Source organism: Balaenoptera physalus (assembly GCF_965194825.1).
Source record: "Balaenoptera physalus genome assembly, chromosome: 3".
In the NCBI taxonomy this organism is placed as follows: Eukaryota; Metazoa; Chordata; class Mammalia; order Artiodactyla; family Balaenopteridae; genus Balaenoptera; species Balaenoptera physalus.
In genome coordinates, this window is record NC_138890.1 from 21,117,235 (window position 1) to 21,140,474 (window position 23,240).

The 23,240-nt window shown below is 52.3% G+C and overlaps 1 protein-coding gene across 6 annotated transcripts; it reads left to right on the forward strand.

The window, feature by feature from the left end:
- Positions 1 to 12: 12 nt before the first annotated feature.
- HK3 (hexokinase 3) lies at positions 13 to 22,429 on the forward strand. 6 transcript variants are annotated; one of them, XM_082453450.1, is made up of 19 exons: positions 5,661 to 5,733; positions 8,558 to 8,679; positions 12,442 to 12,604; positions 12,814 to 12,968; positions 13,052 to 13,171; positions 13,262 to 13,357; positions 14,264 to 14,363; positions 14,443 to 14,626; positions 15,118 to 15,273; positions 15,425 to 15,658; positions 16,012 to 16,307; positions 16,419 to 16,558; positions 16,637 to 16,756; positions 19,105 to 19,200; positions 19,370 to 19,469; positions 21,342 to 21,525; positions 21,645 to 21,800; positions 21,960 to 22,193; positions 22,281 to 22,429. In XM_082453450.1, the coding sequence occupies exons 2-19, from the start codon at positions 8,584 to 8,586 to the stop codon at positions 22,423 to 22,425; spliced, it is 2,775 nt and encodes a 924-aa protein (XP_082309576.1). In that variant the 5' UTR covers positions 5,661 to 5,733; positions 8,558 to 8,583; the 3' UTR covers positions 22,426 to 22,429. The 6 variants fall into 6 exon arrangements, with proteins under 6 accessions (XP_082309572.1, XP_082309573.1, XP_082309571.1 ...); XM_082453446.1 differs by having other exon boundaries at positions 13 to 8,679; XM_082453447.1 differs by having other exon boundaries at positions 13 to 5,733; positions 13,052 to 13,357.
- The last annotated feature ends 811 nt before the right edge of the window (positions 22,430 to 23,240 follow it).

Here is a 23,240-nt window from a genome sequence, read left to right on the forward strand (position 1 = left end):
CTCAGACTCATAAATTGCATGTTTCGGAATGAATTCCATTACTGGTCTCTGACATACTGCCTATATTCACAGAATGTGTAGTGCACAGTTCTGAACACTGTGTGGTTACTCTTTTGACTTTCTCTGACATCATTCTGGAAGATGCCAGGGCATTGAATTCTACTTCTATTCTGCTGTCCTTACCGTTCAGTGACTTGTCATTTCATCTTGCTGCCTCACCCAGTTAAGAATTCTCAGCCAGAGCATAGGACCTTTGAGGGATATGTCTGACCATTCTTGCCAGGAATTTGTAAGTGAACTCTCAGTTATTAGTTCCTGTACAATTACTTTTTCTTCCTAGATTAACCAGTGGGGATGCCTTGCATATTCATCTGCTAAAACTGAGATTGGTTCTCTTGCCATCAGAGGTCATAGCAGCAACAGGAAATAACTTCTGTTTCAGTTCATTAGTAGAGGAGTACACATTCTCAACCACATTACCCAGGAGCTTCCAGTGAAGAGCAGAGATGTGGTCTATCCTCAGTGCACAGGCAGACTCCAAAGGTGAGAGGATGTTGAATGGCAGAAGCAACTGCCTGAGGGAGATGACCAAACAAGGATGTTGAGAAAGCTAGCTTTGGCCCAAGTTGATTTGAAGATATAGTGGGAGATGGTATGAGGTGGCTGCCGACCAGGAAAGGATCCTGGGACAAGATAAACGGGGCACCACTCACACTCTCCTAACTTCTGATTTACCAAGTCCAAACTTTTCTTTTCCTTTATTTTAAAACAAACATGAAGTGTGTGTTAGACTGGGGAGTTCAGAGATAGCTAGATGTAAGGCACAGCACAGGCCTTTAATGCATTGTTCCCTGCCTAGCTGCCTTTGCACACAAGCTCTTTGAGTTAGAAGAAGGCAGGATGGCAGGCTCACTCTCTGTTCCTTCCATGTCTTGGTGTTGGATGGCACTGACGTTGTGGCCAGCATCACATTAATATTGCTGTTATTTTTTGAGCAATTGCTATGGTTCAGGCAATGTGTGTAGCTTCATTTAATCCTCACAGCAACCTTATGAGGTAGGTATTATCCTCCCCAATTTTCAGATGAGGAAACAAAGGTTCAGAGTAACAAATAAAACCACTTTTTGTCCATGGAAGTGAGACCACAGTGCCCTGCCTCATCAGTCCTAATGAAAATGCTGTATTTTGACTCTAGTATTGATTATTTTCCTGTTTTCCTTCTGAGAAATAATTTGTCCCATCAACTTAACTCTCACTAGTTTTCTCTCAGTAAATGACAATTTATTGGAGGTAAAGTTCCATAAACAGGGATGTTTATCTCTCTGCCTGAAGATAAGAAAACATAAAGGGCTGATTCTAGAAAGTGAATTATTTAACTTAAAATTGAGCGGTCTCCCTAGAACATGGATCAGTGGCAAATTGCTGGAGGAGGGTGTGGATCAGCAGGACTAGTACTGGTCGGCTTATTTATTAACTAATGTGGAGTCAGGGGGAAACAGCCATCTCCCCAGGCCCTCCCACCTCGTCTTTGGTAAAAGCTGCTCATTAGTCTCATTCTCCCAATACCAGTGGTTTTGTGGGAGGGGCCTTAGTAAGGCAATGAAGAGACAAAGTCAGTGGAAAGAGTATGACATCAACCTGAGTCTGAACCCCTGCTTCTGATACAAGTTAACCTCTGTGAGACCTAGTTTCCTTTTCTATAAAATGGGAAAAATCTTACAGGGTTCTAAGGAGTAAGATAATGTGGGTAAAAGCACAATATCTATCTCATAGAAGGTGAATGAATGGCAGCAGTCGTTACTCAATGTAATGCTAGTTTTGTATGTTGTAAGTAGTGTTACAGTGAGAGGTGGAAAAGCCAGAGAGAGGTGAAGAGCAGATGTGAGAGGATACAGTTCGAGTACCTTAGTTCCATCAAGCACCAGCCTTCCACAGCAAGCTCAGGTGTTTAGAGCTTGCCTAGGACCCCTGGGTTTTTGGGTTTTGTTTCTTGTTTTTGTTTTGCTTCTTCCGAAAGATGGGAAGCAGCTGTTCTGATGATGTTGTCAACTCATGAAGAGCTGGGAAGCTCCAAGAACTTCAAAAGCTATTGTGATAAATTGGGAAAGAGAAGGTAACTTCTGTGTTAGGCCCTGTGGTTGTGTTATTTCATTTCATCCTTATAACAACCCTCTAGCAGAGGCTGTGCCTTGTCCATCTCCCCTGGGCACTCACTGTTCTATTACATACCCGCAGGATCCCATTGCAAGAACCTGTAACTCTCTGCCTTAGCACTTCTCTAGGCTAGTGTGTGGCACAGGCTGGGAGTGCCAGGGAGTGAGGGCCCCTGAGGCAGCCATCAGCCAGTAAAAGATGGATGTTGGAGGATAAATTCTCCAGCTTCCTCACCTCAGGTGGATGCATTCTACCTGTCTCCCAGAGTTCCCCTGTGGGATTGAGCCTCAGTGGCTCCCAGCAGCAACTTAATTATGTATGCTCTATTGGCTTCCTTCCCTTCCTATCTCACTTCCAACTCCCCTGTCAGTGCTTCCTGGATCAGGCTGGGACTAGGGTGAGGGGCCCTCACTCTTGGGTTCATGTAAAGGCAACGTTGACACTTGTGTGAACCTAAGGGATTCTCTACATTTTATAGCTAGGCACTTCACATGCATTGCCCTAATCCTAATCCTGGCCTGATTGCTTCCCAGTTAAACCTTTTGCACTCAAATTAGGTCTGCTTCTGGAGGAGCCCAACCTAAGGCATTAGTCTCCATGTTTTATACATGGAAAACAGGCTCAGAGAAATGAAGAAATTCACCTAGGTCATACAACTGGTAACTGAGATGGGATCCAAACCCAGGTCTGTCTGACACCAGTGCTGATTCTCTCTACTATACCACACTACCTCCTACTTCCCACTTGAGTCACAAAACTCAATGGAAATTTTAAGTTTGGGTGGGCTCATTCTCACCTGTGAGGCAGAGAACTGTGGCCCTAAGTTGATTTAGAAGATGGGAATTGGGGTGAGGGGAAGGCAGGTAAGTAAGTAGATGGTAGTACCAAGTGGGAAGATGGAAGAATGTATAAACCCAGAGTGGAAAGGCTGCTGAAGCCGTATGTACCAGGAAGGCAGGAAGAGGTTACTTATTTCCTCTCAGTTTCAAAAGCCCTGGACTATTGAGGTTGTGGGAGAGCTCTTCAATTTAACAAAAATTAACTGATACCTACCCCACGTTAGATCTAGAACTGGGCCCCGGGACTCCAAAGATAAATAAGAATCATTCTTTGGGGGCCCATAGTACAGTGGGGGGAGACAAACAGATTCTTTTAATAGACTGTAGTCTATGCAATGATACAAGGAGATCAAGACACTATGGGATCAATAGGCTGCTACTCGGCTGGGATTAGGGCCAGGAGGAGCTTGTCTGGGAAGGCTCCCAGCAGTGGCGATGTCTGAGGTGTAATTTAAAGGATGAGGAAAAGTTAGGTGAAAAGGCTGGAGAGCACAAAGGGAGAGTCATTCCAGACAGATCAGCGTAAACAAAAAACTAACAGTAAGAAGCAGCTTGATGGGTATAGGAGAGCTGCAAGGCACATTGGAGTAAAAGGGCATGGAGGGAATAGCAGGAAGCTTATTGGGGCCTGTGTGCCTGGCCGTGGGGCACTGTCAGCTGTGAGAAGCAAGCCTGTGAGCAGATCGGAGCAGGGAGGGCCTGACTGTCTTCCCAGCCGTGGTACCTGGGCTACAGCCCACCTTTCCCCCAGTTAACTGCCTCTCCCCATTCCTTAGTTCCTCCTGGACAGCTGAAGATTGGCACTAAGGGGCTATGAGGAACCTTGTGAGGACTTGTCCTTCCCTTTTTTGGTCAGTGGCCATCTGGTGTCTGAAGAGAGCTGCTCATCCTTGCTATGCCTCTGCTACTCCTTGCTGTGCCTCTGCTACAGTTACGGCTGTCATAGTTGTTAACAGATCTCAAGCCCAGACTGCCTCCTCCCTCCGTAGGCCCTGACACAGACCTTCCCTGACACTCTACCTAGGGTGCTGGGACCCCTGCTGCTGGGGAAATAGACATAGCTTTCTAGAAACACAGACAAAGAGCCCTGGCATTGCTTGTCAGGGGTGTATCCTCACCCCGGCTCAGGAGACTGCAAACTGACTGTCAGCATGAATCACATTCACATTTAGTTCCATATTGTCTCCCCACTAAGAAGTTGAGAGAGACTGGAGCCCCAGGCTAGGCAGGATGCTATGTTGTGAATGATGGCCAGTCTATCCTCCCCACCCCCATTCCCAATCTCAGAGCCTACATGCCTGATTGCTACACAGTGAACTGTGCAGAAGGGCTGATATGTGGCATGTTTCCAGGCCCAGTTATGCCAAAACTGATTCAACAGCCATCATCCCTGGTCTCCATCCTGGTGTCATGTGGAGGCAGAGTACTGTTTATGGTTAACGGTAGGGTTACTGTTGATGAGATAGCCTGGAGTTTTAAAGTATCTGCTCACCAATTTCCCTGGTATGAAAATTGGTGCAGTGTGTCTAGTCTCCTACCATGGCGAGTATCTTAGTCCATTTGGGCTGCAATTAAAAAGTACCACAGACTGAGTGGCTTATAAACAATAGAAATGTATTTCTCACAGTTATGGAGGCTGGACGTCTGAGGTCAGGGTGCCAGCCTGGCCAGATGGTCAGATGAAAGCCCTCTTCCACGTTGCAGACCGCGAACTTCTTGTATCCTCACATGGCAGAAGAGGCAAGGGAGCCGTCTGATGAGGGTACTAATCCCATTCATTAGGGCTCCACCCTTATGACCTAATCACCTCCCAAAGACCCCACTTCTTAATACCGTCACCTTGGGCATTAGGTTTTCAACATAAGAATTAGGTGGGAGGGGAACAAAAGTATTTAGACCACAGCAGTGGGCACAGTGATACCCCAACTTTCTGTACATTCAAGAAGACTAGTTCAGGGAAACCAACTTGGTGGCCAACAGCCCCACTGCAGCTGAGATTCCTCTTCCCCTTCTAGTAGAGAAGCCCATGGTGTGAACCTACTCTTCCTCCTTGGCCTGTAGACTAAAGGCTGAACTCCACAGCCTGGCTGCCTCCTCTCCCACCATGTGTCCTCACCTACATGTATCCTCTTGAGGTCCCTGGAGCTGCACCCCAATTCCATGAAGGTGCCTTGTGCTCCACAATTCTGTACATGCAAGGACATACTGCCACTCTTCCTTCAGGGCTCAGCTTCCTCAACTTCTTCTGCCCACTCTGGGGCAGAGTTAGCCACTTCCTCTTGTGCTCCCACATCGCCTCTTGTTCATTTAGTAAGTCCTTACACATTTTGGAAAATTGTCCATTGGACTACATATTTCCCAGGCTATGTTCTTCTAGCTCCTTTCCAGGGGTGAATCACTGTGGACTCTGAGTGTTTGTAAAATGGCTGGAGCTCCCAGCATTGCAGAGGGGATATCCTGGGCTCCTTGACCCAACTCAGGACTCCCAACTTCCTGTGGTGATCTTGCTTAAGTTTGCACCATGGCCCTGCCTAACCTGGCCTCCTCTTAGGGCAGACTCAGAGGGGAGTGCACCTTGCTGAATTAGCTGGTGTCTAGTGAGGGGGTGGGGCTTGGTGACATTATAAGTCAGATTACTCATGAGTTTCACTTTTGAGTGCAAAGCAGTTCAGTGGGACGTCTCATATTGAGAGAGAAGAGCCCAGGTCTGAGGAGAGTGACCAACTGCTGCTTCTACCAGGTAAGATTCTCCTCTAATTCCTGCCTGCCTCAGCTCTAGCCCTTTCCTTACCCTCATCTCTCCTGCTTAGTCCATCCTGGATGAGTGGAGGCTGGAAAGACTAAGCTGGTTGGTCCTCGATAGTGGTTCCTATCCTTGGCAGAGGTCCTGAGATACCTTTCAGAAGGAAGGCTCGTTCCATGTAGCTGATTCAGCTGAATTGAGCCAAGAGGGCCACAGTTATTCAAACATGTGTAGACCCTGGGCTGGGTTCTGGGAATCTAGTGATATGGGAGACATGTCCCTCCCCACAGGAACTCTTAGCTGGAAGAGACAGAAATGAATATTTACTGGGAGTGTAAATACTGGGGTTACTTGGGGGAAGCTTCACAGTCTCTGGTATGTAGAAGTGCTGAATAAATGTTGAATAGAAGAAGAAATGAATAAGAGAGCGAATGAATGAGTGATTGAGCTAGCTGGGCCTCGATAGGAGAGTGAGATCTCACCATGTGTGTAGCCCTAGGCCCTTCCCAAAGGTAATTGCCTCAGTTACCCCATTTTATCCTCAAAACAGACCTCTAACATATATGGAACATATATTTGACAGATTTGACAGAAACTGAGTGTAGGTATATGTGACTTTGGGGAGATTTTTTGGAAACGGATTTCTTGGTTCTCTGAATAAGAACTCCCCACCTCTCAATTTTTCAAAGCTGTACTAGTACCTACCTATGCCAAGCCCTGTGCTGGGCATTGAAGAAGCAGAGATGACTCAGCAATTCCAGGGAAGGCTGTGAATGAAGGCTGAACAGCAGGAGACAAGATGAAGCTCATAGTCAATGTGGCTGGAATATGAAGGGGAGTAGCAAGAGAGGAAGCTTGGGTTGAGGACAGTGTGAGGGGGTTGCAAAGTCACAAAGCGTTTGGGACTTTTTTTTTCTGCAATAGAAGCCATCACAGTGTGACGGCTTACTTCACATTGTGGGGAATGACATGATAAAACCTATTTTTGCACAGTCACTCTGGTAACATGTTTGGTGTGGGTAAGGTGGCGAGATGGACACATGGGAGCACGAATATCAATTAGGAGGCTGTTGGAATAATCAGATGGGTGGAAGGTCTAGGACAGTGGCTGTGGGAACTGGGAGGTGGAGACACACGGGAGCTCTTTCTGCTCTCAGCTCTTTCAGCCTGAGAACTTATTGCGTAGGGGAAGTGAGGGTCAGGGATGTATAGCGGCAACATGAATGCCTCCAGCCAAGGTGAAGGACAAGAGAAGAATTTCGTGGGGAAAAGTGAAGGAGGAAATGAATGTGGCTTTGACCGTTGAGTTTGAGGAACCTTCTCCAGCATCCAGAAATGCTAACAGACCATTGGAATTTGGGATTTGGCTCAGGACGGGGGTAGATTTGGGAACCTTCACACAGGTTTTAATCAAACCTTGGGGATGAGTGAGATAAAGAGGGAGTGTGAAGAAGAAGACTATGGCCAGAAACTTGGGAGCCCCATTGTTTAAGAGGAGAGGAGCGAAGGAGTTATTGACGAAGACTATGAGAGACTCAGGAAGGAGGCCCAGGGAAGACTGACTGTCGCAGCCAAGGGAGAAGAGAATTTTGCAGTGAAGAGAATTCTCATGGCTTTGCATGCCTGAGAGAGGGTGAAAGCATGGGAACTGAAGAAAAGGCTGGTATTGGGCAGTCAGGAGATCATAGGTGACCATGGGGAGGGCAAATTCATGGACATGAGGGGAGTGGCAGGTGGGGAGGGGTTGCAGAGGTGGGAAGGTAGCTTTCCTGAAGTTTTGCTGTTAAAGGAGGAGAGGTGGAATAATTCAGTAGCCAGATGCCTTCTGCCCATCTTGGGCCCTCCACTGCATTTCCCTCTTCTTCCACCCCTGCAGGGCACCTGAATCATTGAAGGCTCCTTTGGAAACTTTCTGGTCCCCATTTTATTTATATGTAGATGAAAATAAAGTAGGCCTTGAGATGGAGAGACCTGGTGTGGCTGCTTTGTGAGGAGCTGCATCCTCAACTGTGAGCACAGGGCTCTTTCAGCTCAGCATCACCCCACCTTCCAAAACTCACCCTGACGTTTACGTTGCACATTACAGTTCCCAAAGCATTTTCCCTGTTGTTACTCTATTTAATTCTGATGACAACCTTGTGAAGGTAGATATTATCTTCTCCTTTTTTACAGATGAAGAAACTGAAATGCAAAGAAATCATAAATGATTTGCCCAAAGTCATGGCATTAGTGGAACCCCTTTCTGAATCACAGATCCACCCCTGTCCACTTCTCTCTTCAGCATGAAATTTACACACCTTAACTTGGCATGAAGGTGCCAAGCCAGCCTGCTTGCTTCTCCAGCAGGTCTTTGGCCCCTCCTTACCTCACACCCTTTGCTCCAAACCTTTAGCACATCCCTGAACTCCCAAGTACAGCAGCAAGTCCATCTCTGTCACTGCCTGTGTCAGTCATACTGTGATTATTGGTAAAGCTGTGAGGTCCCTGAGGGTGTGGCCTAGGTCTGCTTCGTCTGTACCCTAGCATGTGGCACATTAGGCATTAGGGACTGATAAATGTGAATGAATGACAGAATGAATGAATGGCATTGGGATTAGAAATCAGCCTTCCCAATGCTCTTTTGTTGTACATGCTCTGGAAAATGAGGGCTTTCTGGTTGTTTACTAAAGGATTTTGATGGTCAGAGATTCTGAGCTCTGCCCACATCTTCCTTCCTGGTTCCATTCAGAAGGAAGAAAGTTAAGGGTCTGCATCACAGCCTCCAAGGTTCATCACAACCTGTGGAGTACGTGGTTCACCCGGGAACCCTTTTCCCCCATAGGAGGTCACCCCCCACCGTGGAACCGCATGGACTCCATTGGGTCTCTAGGGTTGCAGCAACAGGAAGAAGCCCCCAGCTGCCCCCAAGAAGGCTTGCCATGCCCCTCAAACAGCTCTGAGCTGGTAAGTTCAGTACTGGGTTCCTGTCCCGTGCCTATTCAAGGCTGTCAAGAGCAGGAGCAGCAGAAGATGCCATGCGGCCACTGGCTCACACCCATGCAGCCCTTTCCTGTTTACTGAGCCTTTCACGTCTGATCTAGTAGCTTTCTCCTTCAAGGCTCCACACCACTGCAAGGTGGGGGTTATCTCCTCATTTTACAGCCGAGGAAGGGGGCTTAGAGAGGTGACGCACCTTGAGTTTAAGGCACGACAGGAGCTTGAGCTGAGGTGTTTCATCTCCAAAGTCTAGAAAGGACCCTCCAGGGTTTTTCTTGTAGAAAACTGTGTTCTTAAAGCCCTTCCTTCTCCCACTTCTCAAGTCATTCCTGCACATCTTTCACCCCTCAACACGGCCACTGAAGTCAGGCACACAGAGAGGATTTCAGTGCTGAACTCAACTTGGAGGTTGTGCAGCAAGGTTATTGTGCCTCAGGTTAGCTCAGAGTGAGTTTCTCTTTTTTCTGTCATCTTGACCAAGATTTAGAAGCCCTTGTCTACCACACCCTCTAGCAGGAAACACTTGGGTAAGTCAATTCACATCTCTTCGTCTCTGTTTCCTCATCAGTGAAATGGAGGAAAATAAAGTCTAATCCTCCCACTCCTGGAGGATTAAGTGAGCTAATGGAGATACAGGACCTGCACAGAGGAGGCATCCATGAAAGGGTTCTTGAATTGTTCCCTGCAGTTTCTTTAGTTTTCCAGCCCATTCTGAAACCTGCTTGATTTGGCTTGTTGCCCAAACTAGAGGGGCGTCACCCCTCACTGCATTTCATGCTCCCACTTTACCCTTGTCCAACGTCTGCTCCAGACCCTGTAAACATTTCTTCTGTGCACAACCCCTAGCTGGGCCACTGAAGGGTGCAATGACTGCCGCGGTGCCTGCCCTGCCAGGGCTTGCTCTAGGGCGTGCCACCATCACCTCTTTCACTTTACGCCACTCTCTCGAGACTCTGGCGCTGGTCCCACACCCACCCTGCTGGCTCTATTGCACACACCTGCAGTTTAAAGACAATTCTCTTCAGCTTTGGGGGAACTTCACATGGATGCCAAATTTCCTGTGGCCTTGGGCCCCCACTCAGCACTGCAGGCTTCTACCTCAGCTCCCCTTCGCATGATGCTCTAAGAACCACGTGTGGTCGGAGCCCAGTCCCATCTGAGTCCCTTCCTGGTGCCTTCTGCCAGGACTCTTTTTGTCACCAGAGGGGACATGGAGTCAGGCTCCCCAGGCTGGTTTTACCTTGTGCTCTGAGGAAAGGGAACCCATGTCCTATAGGGCAGCCACTGTCTCACCCCTTCACATCTACTGTCTTCTCAGTCCTCACAACATCGCTAAGAAGTGGGTGCTATTTTTGTTCCTGCTTGACAGAGGAGAAAACCTGCTCAGAGAGATGAGGTGGGCCCTGACTGACCGACACAGCAAGTTGGTCAAAGGATCCAGCATTGAAGCCACATCGAATCCACCCTCTCTCTAATGCTTTGCTCCTCACTCTCCTGGCTGAGGTCTCTCCCCACTCTTCTTGGGGGAGGTTGAGGCGAGACTCCAGTAGCTTCTCCTGGCTGCTGTGCGCCCACCAGCATCAGCCAGCGAAGTCCTCCTGTGTCTCTTGAGGCTTCTGCCATCTCCTAGTCACTCCTCTTGCACCTCTCACTGCAGCCGGGAGGAAAAGGAAGAAAAACATCGATCTACCCAAGCCATTGACTTCTCCATAACTCTGCTGTTGTCATTAAGCAATAATAAAACACCCCTCACATCTGAACAGCACTTTACACTTTCACATACATTATCCCCTTTCTTATGCCACCACAACCACTTAGTCAACAAATCCTGAGAGCCAGCCACTCCTTGTGGCCCTGAGATACAACCATGAACAAGACATGGCTCCTGGGTGCTTTTGAGTATTGTTATTCTCTTGTAAGTCTTACCATGTCAGAGAGGAGTTTAACTTGCCCAGGGCCACATAGCCAGGAAGTGGCAGGGCAAGGACTCAGATGTAAGTTTTCTCATCCCACGTCCTATGGGGTTTCTTTGCTGCAAACTTCATCAGCTTTGGGTTCTTTTCAGGTGTTTTTATTAGTTTTTATAAGGCTTCGCATTTATGTGGAAACATCTCTGCAGTCAGATCTGGGTTCAAGTCCCACTCTGCCCCTTAATAGCTGCTTGGATTAGGAAGATGACTATACCTCTCTGAGCCTCAGTTTCCTCATTTGTGACTCAGGAATAGCTCCTCCTAGCATGCATGGCTACTGGAAGCAGTAATGTGAATATGGAACTGAACATCTGGACTCCAGTTAGGATCATTTGCCTCCTTAGGGATCTGTTTCCCATTCTCTTCCTAAAGCAGGGGTGGGACTGAGCTGCCCCCATCTCCCTCAGTTGGCAGCCTCTCCTCCCTGGCTCTCCCTGCCTCCTTATCCAGGTGCCTAAGTGGTACTTTACAGATGTGGGCCCAGTGTGGGGTAGCGGGTCATAGGAATGGAATTCCTATGAGACAGGCAGTGGGGACCTGGGAAAGGCTAAGACTGGGAGAATGGAGTCGGGGGCTGGGACCCTCCGACAAACCCAGGGAGGCTGCTGAGGCCTCTTTGAAGGACAGGACAGAGGGTTGTCCCAGGGAGGTTTCCACACAGAAGTGAGATACTGGAGCTTTTCTTAAGCTCCCCCAACTCAAGCTTCTGCTGGAAAAGAACCTGGTGTCCCATCCTCTGCTTTCCCTGTCTGCCCGCCACTCCCTTCACTCTGATCTGCCCCTGGCCAGCCTTCCCCAAAATCCATCCCCTTGCTCTGAAGAAAAACCCTTTGTGCTCTTCCCCCATATCTTCAAATGGCTCATTCCCTTCCTTCATTTAGGTCACCTCCACAGGGAGACCTTCCCTGACCAATATCCAAAAATACCTCTTCCTCCCCTGGTCACTCCTGAACTTCTATTTCTGCCTTTCTTTTCTACCAGTACTACCAGAACCATATTACATGTTTCTGTGCTTATTTTCTGCCCCCTACACTAGAATTGAGTTCCACAAGAGCAGACTCAGCTGGCTGTGCAGTGTATGGTGCTTAGAATAGTTCTGGGTACATATTAGGGGCTCAGTCAATGTCTGTGTGAAGGGTGGCCAACTGTGGGAGGACTGTCCTCCACGGTGTGGCCCCCAAACTCTCCTGGCTGGGCTTGCTCGGGCTCCAGAGTGGAGTGTATCGGAAGAGGGAAGCCCCTGAACCTGAAGTTCATCCACACATTTGTTCATTCATTTGCTCATCTAACAACAATTCACTGAGCAGCTCGGCTCTGGGTCCTGGGGAACCAGAGCAAATCACTGGTGGGGTGACAGGGGAGAGGTCTTGCCAGCCCTGAATTCAAAGAAGTAGAGGGGGTTGGAGGGAGCTGAAAGGATCCACAAGGGAATGGAGCAGGAGGAAGTGGGTGGATCTTCCCACCAGAAAGGAGCTTTCTGAGGGTGCAGGAGCTGGTGTAGGCTGTGAGCAGCAAGAAAGCCACAGTGTGTGAAGAGGCGAGGAGTGGGGCTGGGCAGGTGCCTGGGAGCACAGCAAGGCTCACAGTGGGCTCAAGCAGGGCTCAGGCCAGCCCCTGGGGAAGCTGAGGGAGGGGTGCTGGTCTGGGCTAGGGAAGGGAGGTATGAACTGGGCCAGGCTGGCCTCTGTCCTGGTTGGAGTGGGGAAACTTCGCTAGGCCAACAGGGCTCCTGCCCAGATGTCGGCCTGTTTCTCCTCAGGTACAGGAATGCCTGCAGCAGTTCAAGGTGACAGGGGCACAGCTGCGGCAGATCCAAACCAGCCTCCTGGACTCCATGGAGCAAGCCCTTAAGGGGCAGGCCAGCCCTGCCCCTGCTGTCCGGATGCTGCCCACATATGTGGGGTCTACCCCACATGGCACTGGTGGGTTGTATAGACTAACATGGGTGGCCAGGACTGGTAAGAGGGTTCTGATCTGGGGGAGGGGGGAGTTCCTTACCCCTTTCTCCATCTCTAAGGTCCCCATCTCTAAGGTCCCTTGATGAGACTTCACAGGCCTTGGGAATGTTTCTGGGAAGAAGAGGGCTTGGTCTCACCAGCTGCGTGCCTTTCTGTGACCTGCTTTCCCACAGAGCAAGGAGACTTCGTGGTGCTGGAGCTGGGAGCCACAGGGGCCTCACTGCGTGTTCTGTGGGTGACCCTGATGGGCATTGAGGGGCACAAGATGGAGCCCCGAAGCCAGGAGTTTGTGATCCCCCAAGAGGTGATGCTGGGTCCTGGTCAGCAGGTGAGCACTCACTGCACAGGCTCTGGGCCCGGGGGCAGCTGGGGCTCCAGTGGGCAGAGCTAAGCCCCCAACCCACCCCACAGCTCTTTGACTTTGCCGCCCGCTGCCTATCTGAGTTCCTGGATGCGCTCCCCGTGGGCAATCAGGGTCTGCAGCTTGGGTTCAGCTTCTCCTTCCCTTGTCACCAGACAGGGCTGGACAAGGTGAGGCAGAGTGGCTACAGGGACAGTGGGTGGAGGGGCTGCAGCCCCATGAAGGTCGTTGGAGGACTGACCCGAATTTTCTGCCTCCAGAGCACCCTCATTTCCTGGACCAAAGGTTTTAGGTGCAGTGGTGTGGAAGGCCAGGATGTGGTCCAGTTGCTACGAGACGCCATCCAGAGGCAGGGAGTGAGTAGAGGCAGGGGAGCAGGGAGGGATGCCCACGTGGCCTGGGCCTGGGCCTGGGCCCAGCACATGTAGGCTGTGCCTATGCTTCTGGGAGGGCCTTCTTTCCTTTCCTGTTTATACCCTTTATCCATGTAACCTTTGGGTAAATGCCGCTACCATTCTCATTTTATAGGTAAGGAGACTGAAGCTAAGAAAGGTCAAATAAACGTTCAGGACTGTAGGGGGAAACAAAGATGAAAAGACTTGACCCTGTCCTCAGGGACCTCACAAGTCTAGTGGGAAAACATTCCAATAAAAGATTGTCCCTGTTGAGAATGTGGTTCCGATGACTGTGGGAGCACAGGGAAGGGTGTACTACGACTTGAGCAGAGACTTGAAGGAGAAGTTTGCCAGGTGCATAAGCTGGGGCTGGGGAGGAAGGTCTAATTTCAGAGAAGGGCATATTCAAAAGTCTGGATGCCTGAGAAAGGCCGCTCTGGATCTGTGCGGACTAACCACCACGGTGCTGTGTGAGTAGCTGGAAGTCAGGGCTGAGAGGAGCAGGCTTGGGGAGCCAGGCCAGGACCAGGGTGAGCAAGCGAGGTGTCTACAGCGCAGCCTTCAAGGTGACATGTTTGCTCACCCTTGTCCTGGTCCTGTGGGGAGCACTGGTGTTCTGGAAGTGATGGCTGAGGCTGAGAGCCCCTGAGACCTCCAGGGCCTGAGCTGGGAGCAGAGGAGCCAAGGGGCAGGGGTGGGATGGGAGGAAAATCCTCTATAGGTTGGGAAGGCCTAGAGCATATGTGACACAAATGTGTGGGGCATGCGGACACACATTTCACGGACTCTGTGTGTCTCCATCAAAGCCAGGGCCCCAGCCCTGCCCATCTCCCAGGTTCCCTGACCTCTGTCCTCTCTGTTGTCCAGACCTACAGCATCGATGTGGTTGCCGTGGTGAATGACACAGTGGGCACCATGATGGGCTGCAAGCCAGGGGTTGCGCCATGCGAAGTTGGGCTGGTTGTAGGTGAGCCACAGGCATTTGTGATGGTGGATGGAGGGCCTGGAGTCCTGGTGGACAGGCCCTGATGGGGTGTCCCTGCCAGACACTGGCACCAATGCGTGTTACATGGAAGAGGCACGGCATGTGGCAGTGCTAGACGAGGACCGGGGCCGAGTCTGCATCAGCGTCGAATGGGGCTCCTTCAGTGATGAGGGGGCCCTGGGGCCAGTGCTGACCATCTTCGACCGCACCCTGGACCACGAGTCCCTGAATCTGGGTGCCCAGAGGTGGCCTAACCTTCTGCTCTAGTCCCTGTCACTGCTTTGTTCCCCTCCCGCTCTGTTGTCCCTGTACTCCAGCCCTTAGGCCCCTCCCTCTCGTTTGCTCCTAGGCTCTCCGGGTTGCATCCTGGGGGGCCCTGGCCAGGCTCAAAGAAGGAATGGGTTCTAGAACGAAGAGTTTTTAATTCTTGGCCCTCCCTTATTCCTGACTCTGGCCAGCCCTGGCAGGGGTTGGGGGTTGGGAGTAGCCAAGCAAAGAGTCTCCTACCCTCCTTGGGTCCTTCCACCCTCCAGGAGTCCCCATGAACCTAATCTAAGCCAGAGGGGGCAGTGGGGTCTGGGTAAACACCCAACTGTCTCCTAGGAGGCCATTTGCTTCTGGACCCTTCAGCAGGGACCGCAAAGCAAATGACCCCTCTTTGGGAGTTCTTGGAGGTGGGGCCAGGTGGGCTGAGGGCTTAGGAAAGGCTCTGTCCAGCCACCCTTCCTGCCTGTAGGTTTGAGAAGATGATTGGGGGCCTGTACCTGGGTGAGCTGGTGCGGCTGGTGCTGGCTCACCTGGCCCGGTGCGGTGTCCTCTTTGGCGGCTACACCTCCCCTGCCCTGCTAAGGCAAGGCGGCATCCTCCTGGAACATGTGGCTGAGATGGAGGAGTGAGTGCGGGAGGCGAGTGGGCTGCGACAGAGGGGTTCTTGACTTGGGAATGGGGAGGATGCTCTTTCCCTGAGGTAGCCATGGAGCTTTGGTGGGGGCAGGGAGCTTTGGGGCTACTTCAGCCCCAAAGTAGCACCCTGTCCCCGCCAGTCCCTCTGCTGGGGCAGCCCGTGTGCACGCTATCCTGCAGGACTTGGGCCTGAACCCGAGGGCCTCAGATGCCGAGTTCGTGCAGCACATATGTGCGGCTGTGTGCACGCGGGCTGCCCAGCTCTGCGCAGCTGCCCTGGCTGCCGTCCTCTCCCGTCTCCAGCACAGCCGGGAGCAGCAGACACTTCAGATCGCTGTGGCCACTGGAGGCCGAGTGTTTGAGCGACACCCCAGGTACTGGGAATACAGATGATCCTGTGTTAGCAGGTAGCAGGAACAAGTGTGTGTTTGTGATACACACCCAGAGGGCACTCTGGTACCACTGGTGCAAGCCTATGGATATGAATGGCACCCAAGCAAAGTGAGGACAGACAGGGGCTGGGGAGGCCAGAAGAGGTCAGAGGAGAGAAAGAGGCTTCTCTTGGGTGTGCAAGGGAGGGTGTCACTGGGGGCACTGGGCAGACGGTTGGTGCATAGATGGGTTTAGAACTGAATTGATTTGAAGTGAGGGAGCCCAGGGCTTCTGCAAGCCCTGGGGGTCAGGGCCAGGTGCCAAGCCAGGGTGCACCTGATGTGTGTCTGTGTAGGTTCCTCAGCATCCTGCAGGAGACAGTGAGGCTCCTGGCCCCCGAATGTGATGTCTCCTTCATACCCTCTGTGGACGGGGGTGGCCAGGGTGTGGCAATGGTGACTGCTGTGGCTGCCCGCCTGGCTGCCCACCGGTGCCTGCTGGAGGAGACCCTGGCACCATTCCGGTTGACCCGTGAGCAGCTGGCAGCAGTGCAGGCACAGATGCGAGAGGCCATGGCCAAGGGACTCCAGGGGGAAGCCTCCTCCCTCCGCATGCTGCCCACTTACGTCCGGGCCACGCCTGATGGCAGTGGTAAGGACTTGGCCTGAATGTGGGGCTGGGACATGGACTTCTGGGGGTCACAGCATGTGTGGGGGTAGAGCTTCCAGCTCTGACCTGGCACTGAGGGTCTCTGCCCCACAGAGCGTGGGGACTTCCTGGCCCTGGACCTGGGGGGCACCAACTTCCGGGTCCTCCTGGTGCGTGTGGCCACTGGAGGTGTGCAAATCACCAGCCAGGTCTACTCCATCCCGGAGTGCGTGGCCCAGGGCTCTGGACAGCAGGTACCCACAACCTGGAGCTGATGTCAGGGGGCGGGAAAGGGCCAAGTGGCCCGCTCCCTGACTTGCTCCACCCCTCAGCTCTTTGACCACATTGTGGACTGCATCGTGGACTTCCAGCAGCAGCAGGGCCTGAGTGGGCAGAGCCTCCCCCTGGGTTTCACCTTCTCCTTCCCGTGTAGGCAGGTCGGCCTGGACCAGGTGAGAGAGGGAGGGCTGGGGGAAGCCGTCCTCAGGGGGCTTTCCACCAACATACTCTTCTTGGAGTGGGCAGGAGGCCTGGAGAGGGCTTCCTAGGCTAGGGAGAGGGCTGGGTGGAGGCACTGCAGGGCTGGGCCTGCACCCAGCCTCAGTTTCCCCAGATGTGATGTGCCCAGGCGGATGGGATGCAGTGAAATGGCCTGGAATCCAGGGCCATGAAAAGGCGTGGGATGGAGAAGGACATGGTTACCCCTGGGGGCTGCCAGTGGGCAGGAGAGTGGAGCCAGCATTAGGTCTGGGCACTTGGGAGCAGTGCAGGCCAAGGTTGGGACTGACCGGAGGACACACCGGCTGTCTCACCCACAGCACTGTTGCAATGCCGAGGGTATCTGCAGGGAGCAGAGTTTGTTCTGTCTCTCAAAGGGGCTTGTGGTTGCATGGTTCCTTTGCCCTCTCTCCTATTCCCAGCCTTGCTGGTATCCTTCTCAGGGCCTGGTTGGGGTTGGCAGAGGGGCAGGCACAGGTCTAGACACAACACCCACTCAGCACACACCTCTGCATCCTTCATCAGGAATGCTAGACTTTTCATGCACACACCTAAGGCCTGCCATGGAGATGGCTCCTCCCAGACCTCTGATCCAGGCTCCCAGGAATCTCCTCCTCAACACCCCCAACTTCTGCTGAAAAGCTCCTGTGATGAGGAGCTTGCTGGCCCTGAAGGTGCCGACCAGGTTCTTCCACACCTGTGGTCTCTGGGAAGCTCTGCCTCCTCTACTCCAACCAGCCTTCCTATCGTTTTCGCCTACCCTCTGCTCCTGCTCTGACCTCTCAGATACGGGCCTCTGTGCTCTGCTTTCCTTTGGATCATGCAGTCAGCAGTGTCTCTTTGCTCGTCTGCTCCCTCCAGCCTGAGTTATTCTGGCACCTTTTGATTATTCCTTGTAAGGTGTGAGAAGCAGGTGGGACTCCTCTGTGCAAAATCAGGCATGCAGGAAACACGGTCCTATTAACAGAATTTAATTTCTATGTTGAGCCCACATTCTTTTCAGGAGTGAAAACTTAATGGTAATCAATTCAGGGACCCCCCTTATCCAGGTAGGGGCCCCTCCTTTGCTGTATAGAATGTGCAGACAAGCTGGGACGTGGGGGAAACGTCCAGGCCCCAGCCATTTGGACTCTGCCTCTTGCTCTCTTGGGTCTTGACAACTCCCTTGATACCTTACCTTCCCCTCCGTGGAGGAGGGCAGAGGCTGCCTCTGTTCTCAGATTATCCAAATCCCTTCTGTTTCCTCCCCTTCCCCACAGGGGCATGGCCAGGGTGGAGGGCCTAGGACATCTTTCTCAGGAAGCCATCCGGAACCTGGCTCTAACTCCTGCCCACCTCACCTTTCCCAAACCAGGGGGTCTTTCTCTCATCTGGGAGTGGGGAAACTTTGCTGTTACTCATGATCTGGCTCCCGCTCTCATTCACTCTCACTCTCTCTGGTTTCTGTTTTTGAGACAATGAGCACAGAATACTCCATCTTGTGGTTTTATGGGGAAAGGAATAAAAGGAAATATTACTGGGGGAAATGTCAGTTAATATGTCTAAAATCTCCTGCCCCAAAGATTCCCAGACCTGCTCTCCATGCGTCTACTTTGGGCAGAGCAGTCATTTTCTCCTAATGGTGGGTGGAATAGTTCCCCTGCCCCCTCCCTCAGAGGAAGCACAATAAGAAAAGAACAGCTAGGCCGCCATTACTAAGTTCACAATTTAAGGCCAGTTTCTCACAGTAAATTGTCTTGTCCCCTCCTGTCCTGCCCTGGTGTCTGGTTTCTGGCTTTTCCATTCATCCTTCACTTGTATCTGGAACATGCATGTGAATCTCCCATTGACACGGCTCCGTCCCAACTCTGAGAATTCCTTCCTTTCAAGTGACTCTTGCTAGCTCTTTCTGGAAGAGCAGACTCTGCTGTCATTTGGACCTCTGAGCCTTCTCTGTCCTTCCCTTTCTCACACACAGCACTCATTTTACCAGATCTGTTCATTCCTAACCCAATTACAAAGGGCCATTCCTTCTGGGCAGATGTCTTAAAATGGCCAGACCCTCAAACTATCTGAGCATTCTGGCACTAAAAGTAGAAGACGTAGGTTGGATGGTTATTAATAGGTTTCTTCACACTGGAATCCTCCTGGGGAATTGGGAGGGGGCAGAGGGCAAGGTCCTTAATCGTATGACAGAGTAGACACAGAATCCTACCTGGGGAGGGAATCATATCCTGCATTCTGATGGGATGCAGGCTTTGGAGAGGCAAAGTGAGATTCCAAGGGACCTCTAGCTTCCTGCTTCCTCTTTGTCCCACCCCAGGGCATCCTCCTGAACTGGACAAAGGGTTTCAATGCATCTGACTGTGAGGGCCAAGATGTTGTGTGTCTGCTGCGGGAAGCCATCAGGCGCCGACAGGTAAGTAGCCTGCCTGCAGGGGTGCTTTGGTGCAACAGGCCTTGAAGGGAGCAAAGGGTCTCCCGCTGCCTGATGTGGGGGGCCCTCTGTAGTAGAGACCTCTGGGTCCAGTGCTAGTTGCTGTGACGACCACGTTGCCCAGCAACTAGCAGCATCCTTTTGTGTGCAGGCAGTGGAACTGAATGTGGTTGCCATTGTCAATGACACGGTGGGGACCATGATGTCCTGTGGCTACGAGGACCCCCATTGCGAGGTCGGCCTCATCGTCGGTGAGGAGGGCCCTGCTCTTTTGTGCCCCTACTGCCTGTTGCTAATTTACTGCCTCCTGTTGATTCGGACATTCCCCTGGCCTTGGGGATGTGGCATCATTCCTACCTGACTCAGTGGGGCCCTGGAACACTCTATTGGGCTGAGGGTCTGGAGCTTCGGTGTCTAGCCCAGCTTAGCTACTGACTCACAGTTATTTAAGCTCTCTGAACCTCAGTTTGCCCATCTGTTAAATGAATGTGAGCTTTGGAGTCACACAGATTTGGGTGGAAATACTAGCTCTGCCACTTCCACTGGTATGACCTTGGGCAAATCACCAGAGCCTCAGTTTCCTCATCTCTAAGGTGGAGATCATAATAATGCCTGTCTTAAGGGGTTATGAGGATGAAATGGGAGGGGACAAAGTGTAGCATTATGCCTGGCTCATGGCCTACAGAGTATTTGGAATTGGGTGGGACCCCAGTGATGGGGGGGTGTGCAGAGAATGAGTTGAGATGGTTCTTTGAATAGTCCAAGATTCTAAGTCCTTTTTTTTTTTTTTAATATTTATTTATTTATTTGGCTGCACTGGGTCTTAGCTGTGGCATGTGGGATCTTTAGTTGCGGCACGCGGGATCTTTTTAGTTGCAGCATGAGGGATCTTAGTTGTGGCATGCAGGATCTAGTTCCCTGATCAGGGATTGAACCCGGGCCCCCTGCATTGGGAGCGCGGAGTCTTAACCACTGGACCGCCAGGGAAGTCCCCAAGATTCTAAGTTTTTATTAAGCACCTTTCCTGTGGCCAGTTGGGGGCTGGATGAAGGGACAGGAAGACACATAAAGAAGGGGAAAATATCTGCCTTCTCGGAACTGACTGTTTAGTGAGGGTTGAATCCAGAAGAGCACGTGGCCATCAGAGAGAGCTGAATCTGACTAAATGCCAGGGCAACAAGCCAAGATCAGAAAGGAAGGGGTCCCAACATGAGTGAGACTTGAAAAGAAAGCCTTTGAAAAAGGAATTTGGCTAGATGGGGGAGGAGGGATCCCATAGCTCCTTGGACATCTGTCTCTTAGAGCAGGAGGTATGTGGCAGCCTCAAAGGAGACTGGGAGCTTCTTGAACATAGTGTCTGGCACCGGGAGGTGCTCGAGAGAGGCAGGCCCAGATTGCTGTGTGAATAAACAACTGGATGGAGTAATTCCAGGATCCAACACACCTGCTTAGAGCTGATCGTGTGTTGGGGAGAAGAAGCAAAAGCCTTTACCCAGGGTATGCCTTCTGTCTAAGCTTCTTGGCTTCAAGGTCAAATCCAAATGTCACTTCCTCTCTGTAGCTTTTCCTGACTTTCTAGGCAGGAAGACTCACCTGTGCTTGGGTGTTCCATGATGCTTTTCTTTGCACTTCTATTTGGGCACACACAGGAAGTATCAGAGTTGGCTGCTCATTGCCCAGCCTCTGGCCACTGTGGAGCTCCTTGTGTCTCATTTTTATGTCCCCGGTTCCTGGCCCAGCACCTGCTGATTTGACTAAAGACCTGGAAGGCCAGTCCAGGAAGGCTTGGGCCTCTCACCTGTGTGACAGCGGGGGCTGTCACACATCTCTCAGGGGAATGATGTGAATGACGGGCATTTTGCGAGCACCCTGGGGTAGCATGGGAGATGTGCTGATGGTGGTGCTGGTAGGGGAAGTAGTGGAGGCCCGGGGGCCTTGATGGTGGCAGGGTCTGAAAAAGGGATGCGAGGAAGGAAGGAGGACCAGACCCTGGGCAGGCCAATGAGCATGGGGAGATGGAGAGGTAGGAAATGAGCCCAGATTTTGCTATCTCGGTGGGAAGGGCTCAGAGGGATCTTGTCTGCATCAGTAAATGGCTCCCACCCCATCTGGCCTCTCTGAAGGAACTGGCACCAATGCCTGCTACATGGAGGAGCTCCAGAATGTGGCAAGTGTGGCTGGGGACTCAGGCCACATGTGCATCAACATGGAGTGGGGTGCCTTTGGGGATGATGGCTCTCTCAGCATGCTCAGTACCCGTTTTGATGCAAGTGTGGACCAGGCATCCATCAACCCTGGCAAGCAGAGGTGAGGGTTGGGCTGGGCAGGTGTGACTGGTGGTGGCTGGCACTAGTGATGTGGCTGGTGGCTGGTGGTGGCACGGGGCTGGGGCCTCCTGCCCTGTGTGCACACACACTTTCATGCAGGTTTGAGAAGATGATCAGTGGCATGTACCTGGGGGAGATCGTCCGCCACACCCTCTTGCATTTGACCAGCCTTGGAGTTCTCTTCCGGGGCCAGCAGACCCAGCGCCTTCAGACCAGGGACATCTTCAAGACCAAGTTTCTCTCTGAGATTGAAAGGTGCTGAGGCCTGCATTATCTCCTTCCACCTCCCAAAGGACTCTATCGTTGGGTGGAATGCTGGTTGGAGGGAGGTGCACCAGAGGACGGAAAAGCCATGAGAGGGGGGCGCTCATGCAGGATCCTGCCTCTCTGTGCTCTATTCCCTCCTGTCTCCAGTGACAGCCTGGCCCTGAGGCAGGTCCGAGCCATCCTGGAGGATCTGGGGCTGTCCCTGACCTCAGATGATGCCCTGATGGTCCTGGAGGTGTGCCAGGCCGTGTCCCAGAGGGCCGCCCAGCTTTGTGGGGCAGGTGTGGCTGCCGTGGTGGAGAAGATCCGTGAGAACCGGGGCCTAGAAGAGCTGACTGTGTCTGTGGGGGTGGATGGAACCCTCTACAAGTTGCACCCTTAGTGAGTCTGGGTGCCGGGCTGGGCAGGGAGGCATGGCCAGGTGGGGCCCGGCTGACCTGGCCTCACCTCGGCCTCTCCCCCTCACAGCTTCTCCAGCCTGGTGGCAGCCACAGTGCGGGAGCTGGCCCCTCGCTGTGTGGTCACCTTCCTGCAATCAGAGGACGGGTCCGGCAAAGGTGCAGCCCTGGTCACCGCTGTTGCCTGCCGCCTTGCCCAGATGACCTGTGTCTGAATAAGTCTCCAGCAACCAGCTTTGTTGGACCAGGGCTGGGACCCCATCTGTCCCCCAGCCAGGTCCAGAAACCCAGGACTTCCAAAACGGCCATGTATGACCCCTCCATGGCCAATGGCCTGGACCCCTAGCTCTCCCCGAGAGAAGTAGCACTTGGGTTAGCAATATATATATATAATTTATTTACATTCACGTCCGCTAAAATCCCTACGCGCCCTGGCGGCCGGGCAAGGCTGTGTACATAAGGCCAAGTGTAAGTGCACGAATGCACTTAAAACAGAGTCAGGGCACAAGCTTCACATGACAGGCCCCGCACGGGGGCACCGGCCAGCCCCAGGAACGGGCACGCCACGGCACGCACACTTGCCATTGTCCAGCCCGGGACTCCCGTTGCATATTCACACGCCCCGTCGGGCAGGGCTCCTCGTGGCTGGGGGCAGGGGGGGATCAGGGAGGAGGAGCCGTTGGGTGTCCCTGGGTGGGTGGGAGAAGGGCAGCATGTGAGAGGCAGATGTGGACTGACACTGGGCGTGAGAGACGTGAGCAGCCTCCAGGTGTACAGCATGAGATGCATGTGTGGGGGGATGCATGTGACAGGAGCACACGGGACATGCATGGGCACGTGCCCGTGTGGTAGTTGTGTGCCTGAATCCAGGGGCCGCCCCCTGTTCAGCTGTGGCCCTCAGTCCCACAGGCTTGGAGCCAGGCCCCTCAGATGTGCCCCTACCCAGCAGGCACAGAAATGTTTGCATAAGGTCCAGCTCAGGCAGGAGCTCCGGGGGCCACGTCCCAAGCCCATCGTGTGCATGTATGCC

Coding starts and splice junctions, on each gene's coding strand:
- HK3 (XM_082453445.1), top strand. CDS start 8,413: ATGGTCAGAGATTCTGAGCTCTGCCCACATCTTCCTTCCTGGTTCCAT. Junction 12,605..12,813: donor GTCTACCCCACATGGCACTG/GTGGGTTGTATA, acceptor GCTTTCCCACAG/AGCAAGGAGACTTCGTGGTG. Junction 13,358..14,263: donor ACGCCATCCAGAGGCAGGGA/GTGAGTAGAGGC, acceptor TCTGTTGTCCAG/ACCTACAGCATCGATGTGGT.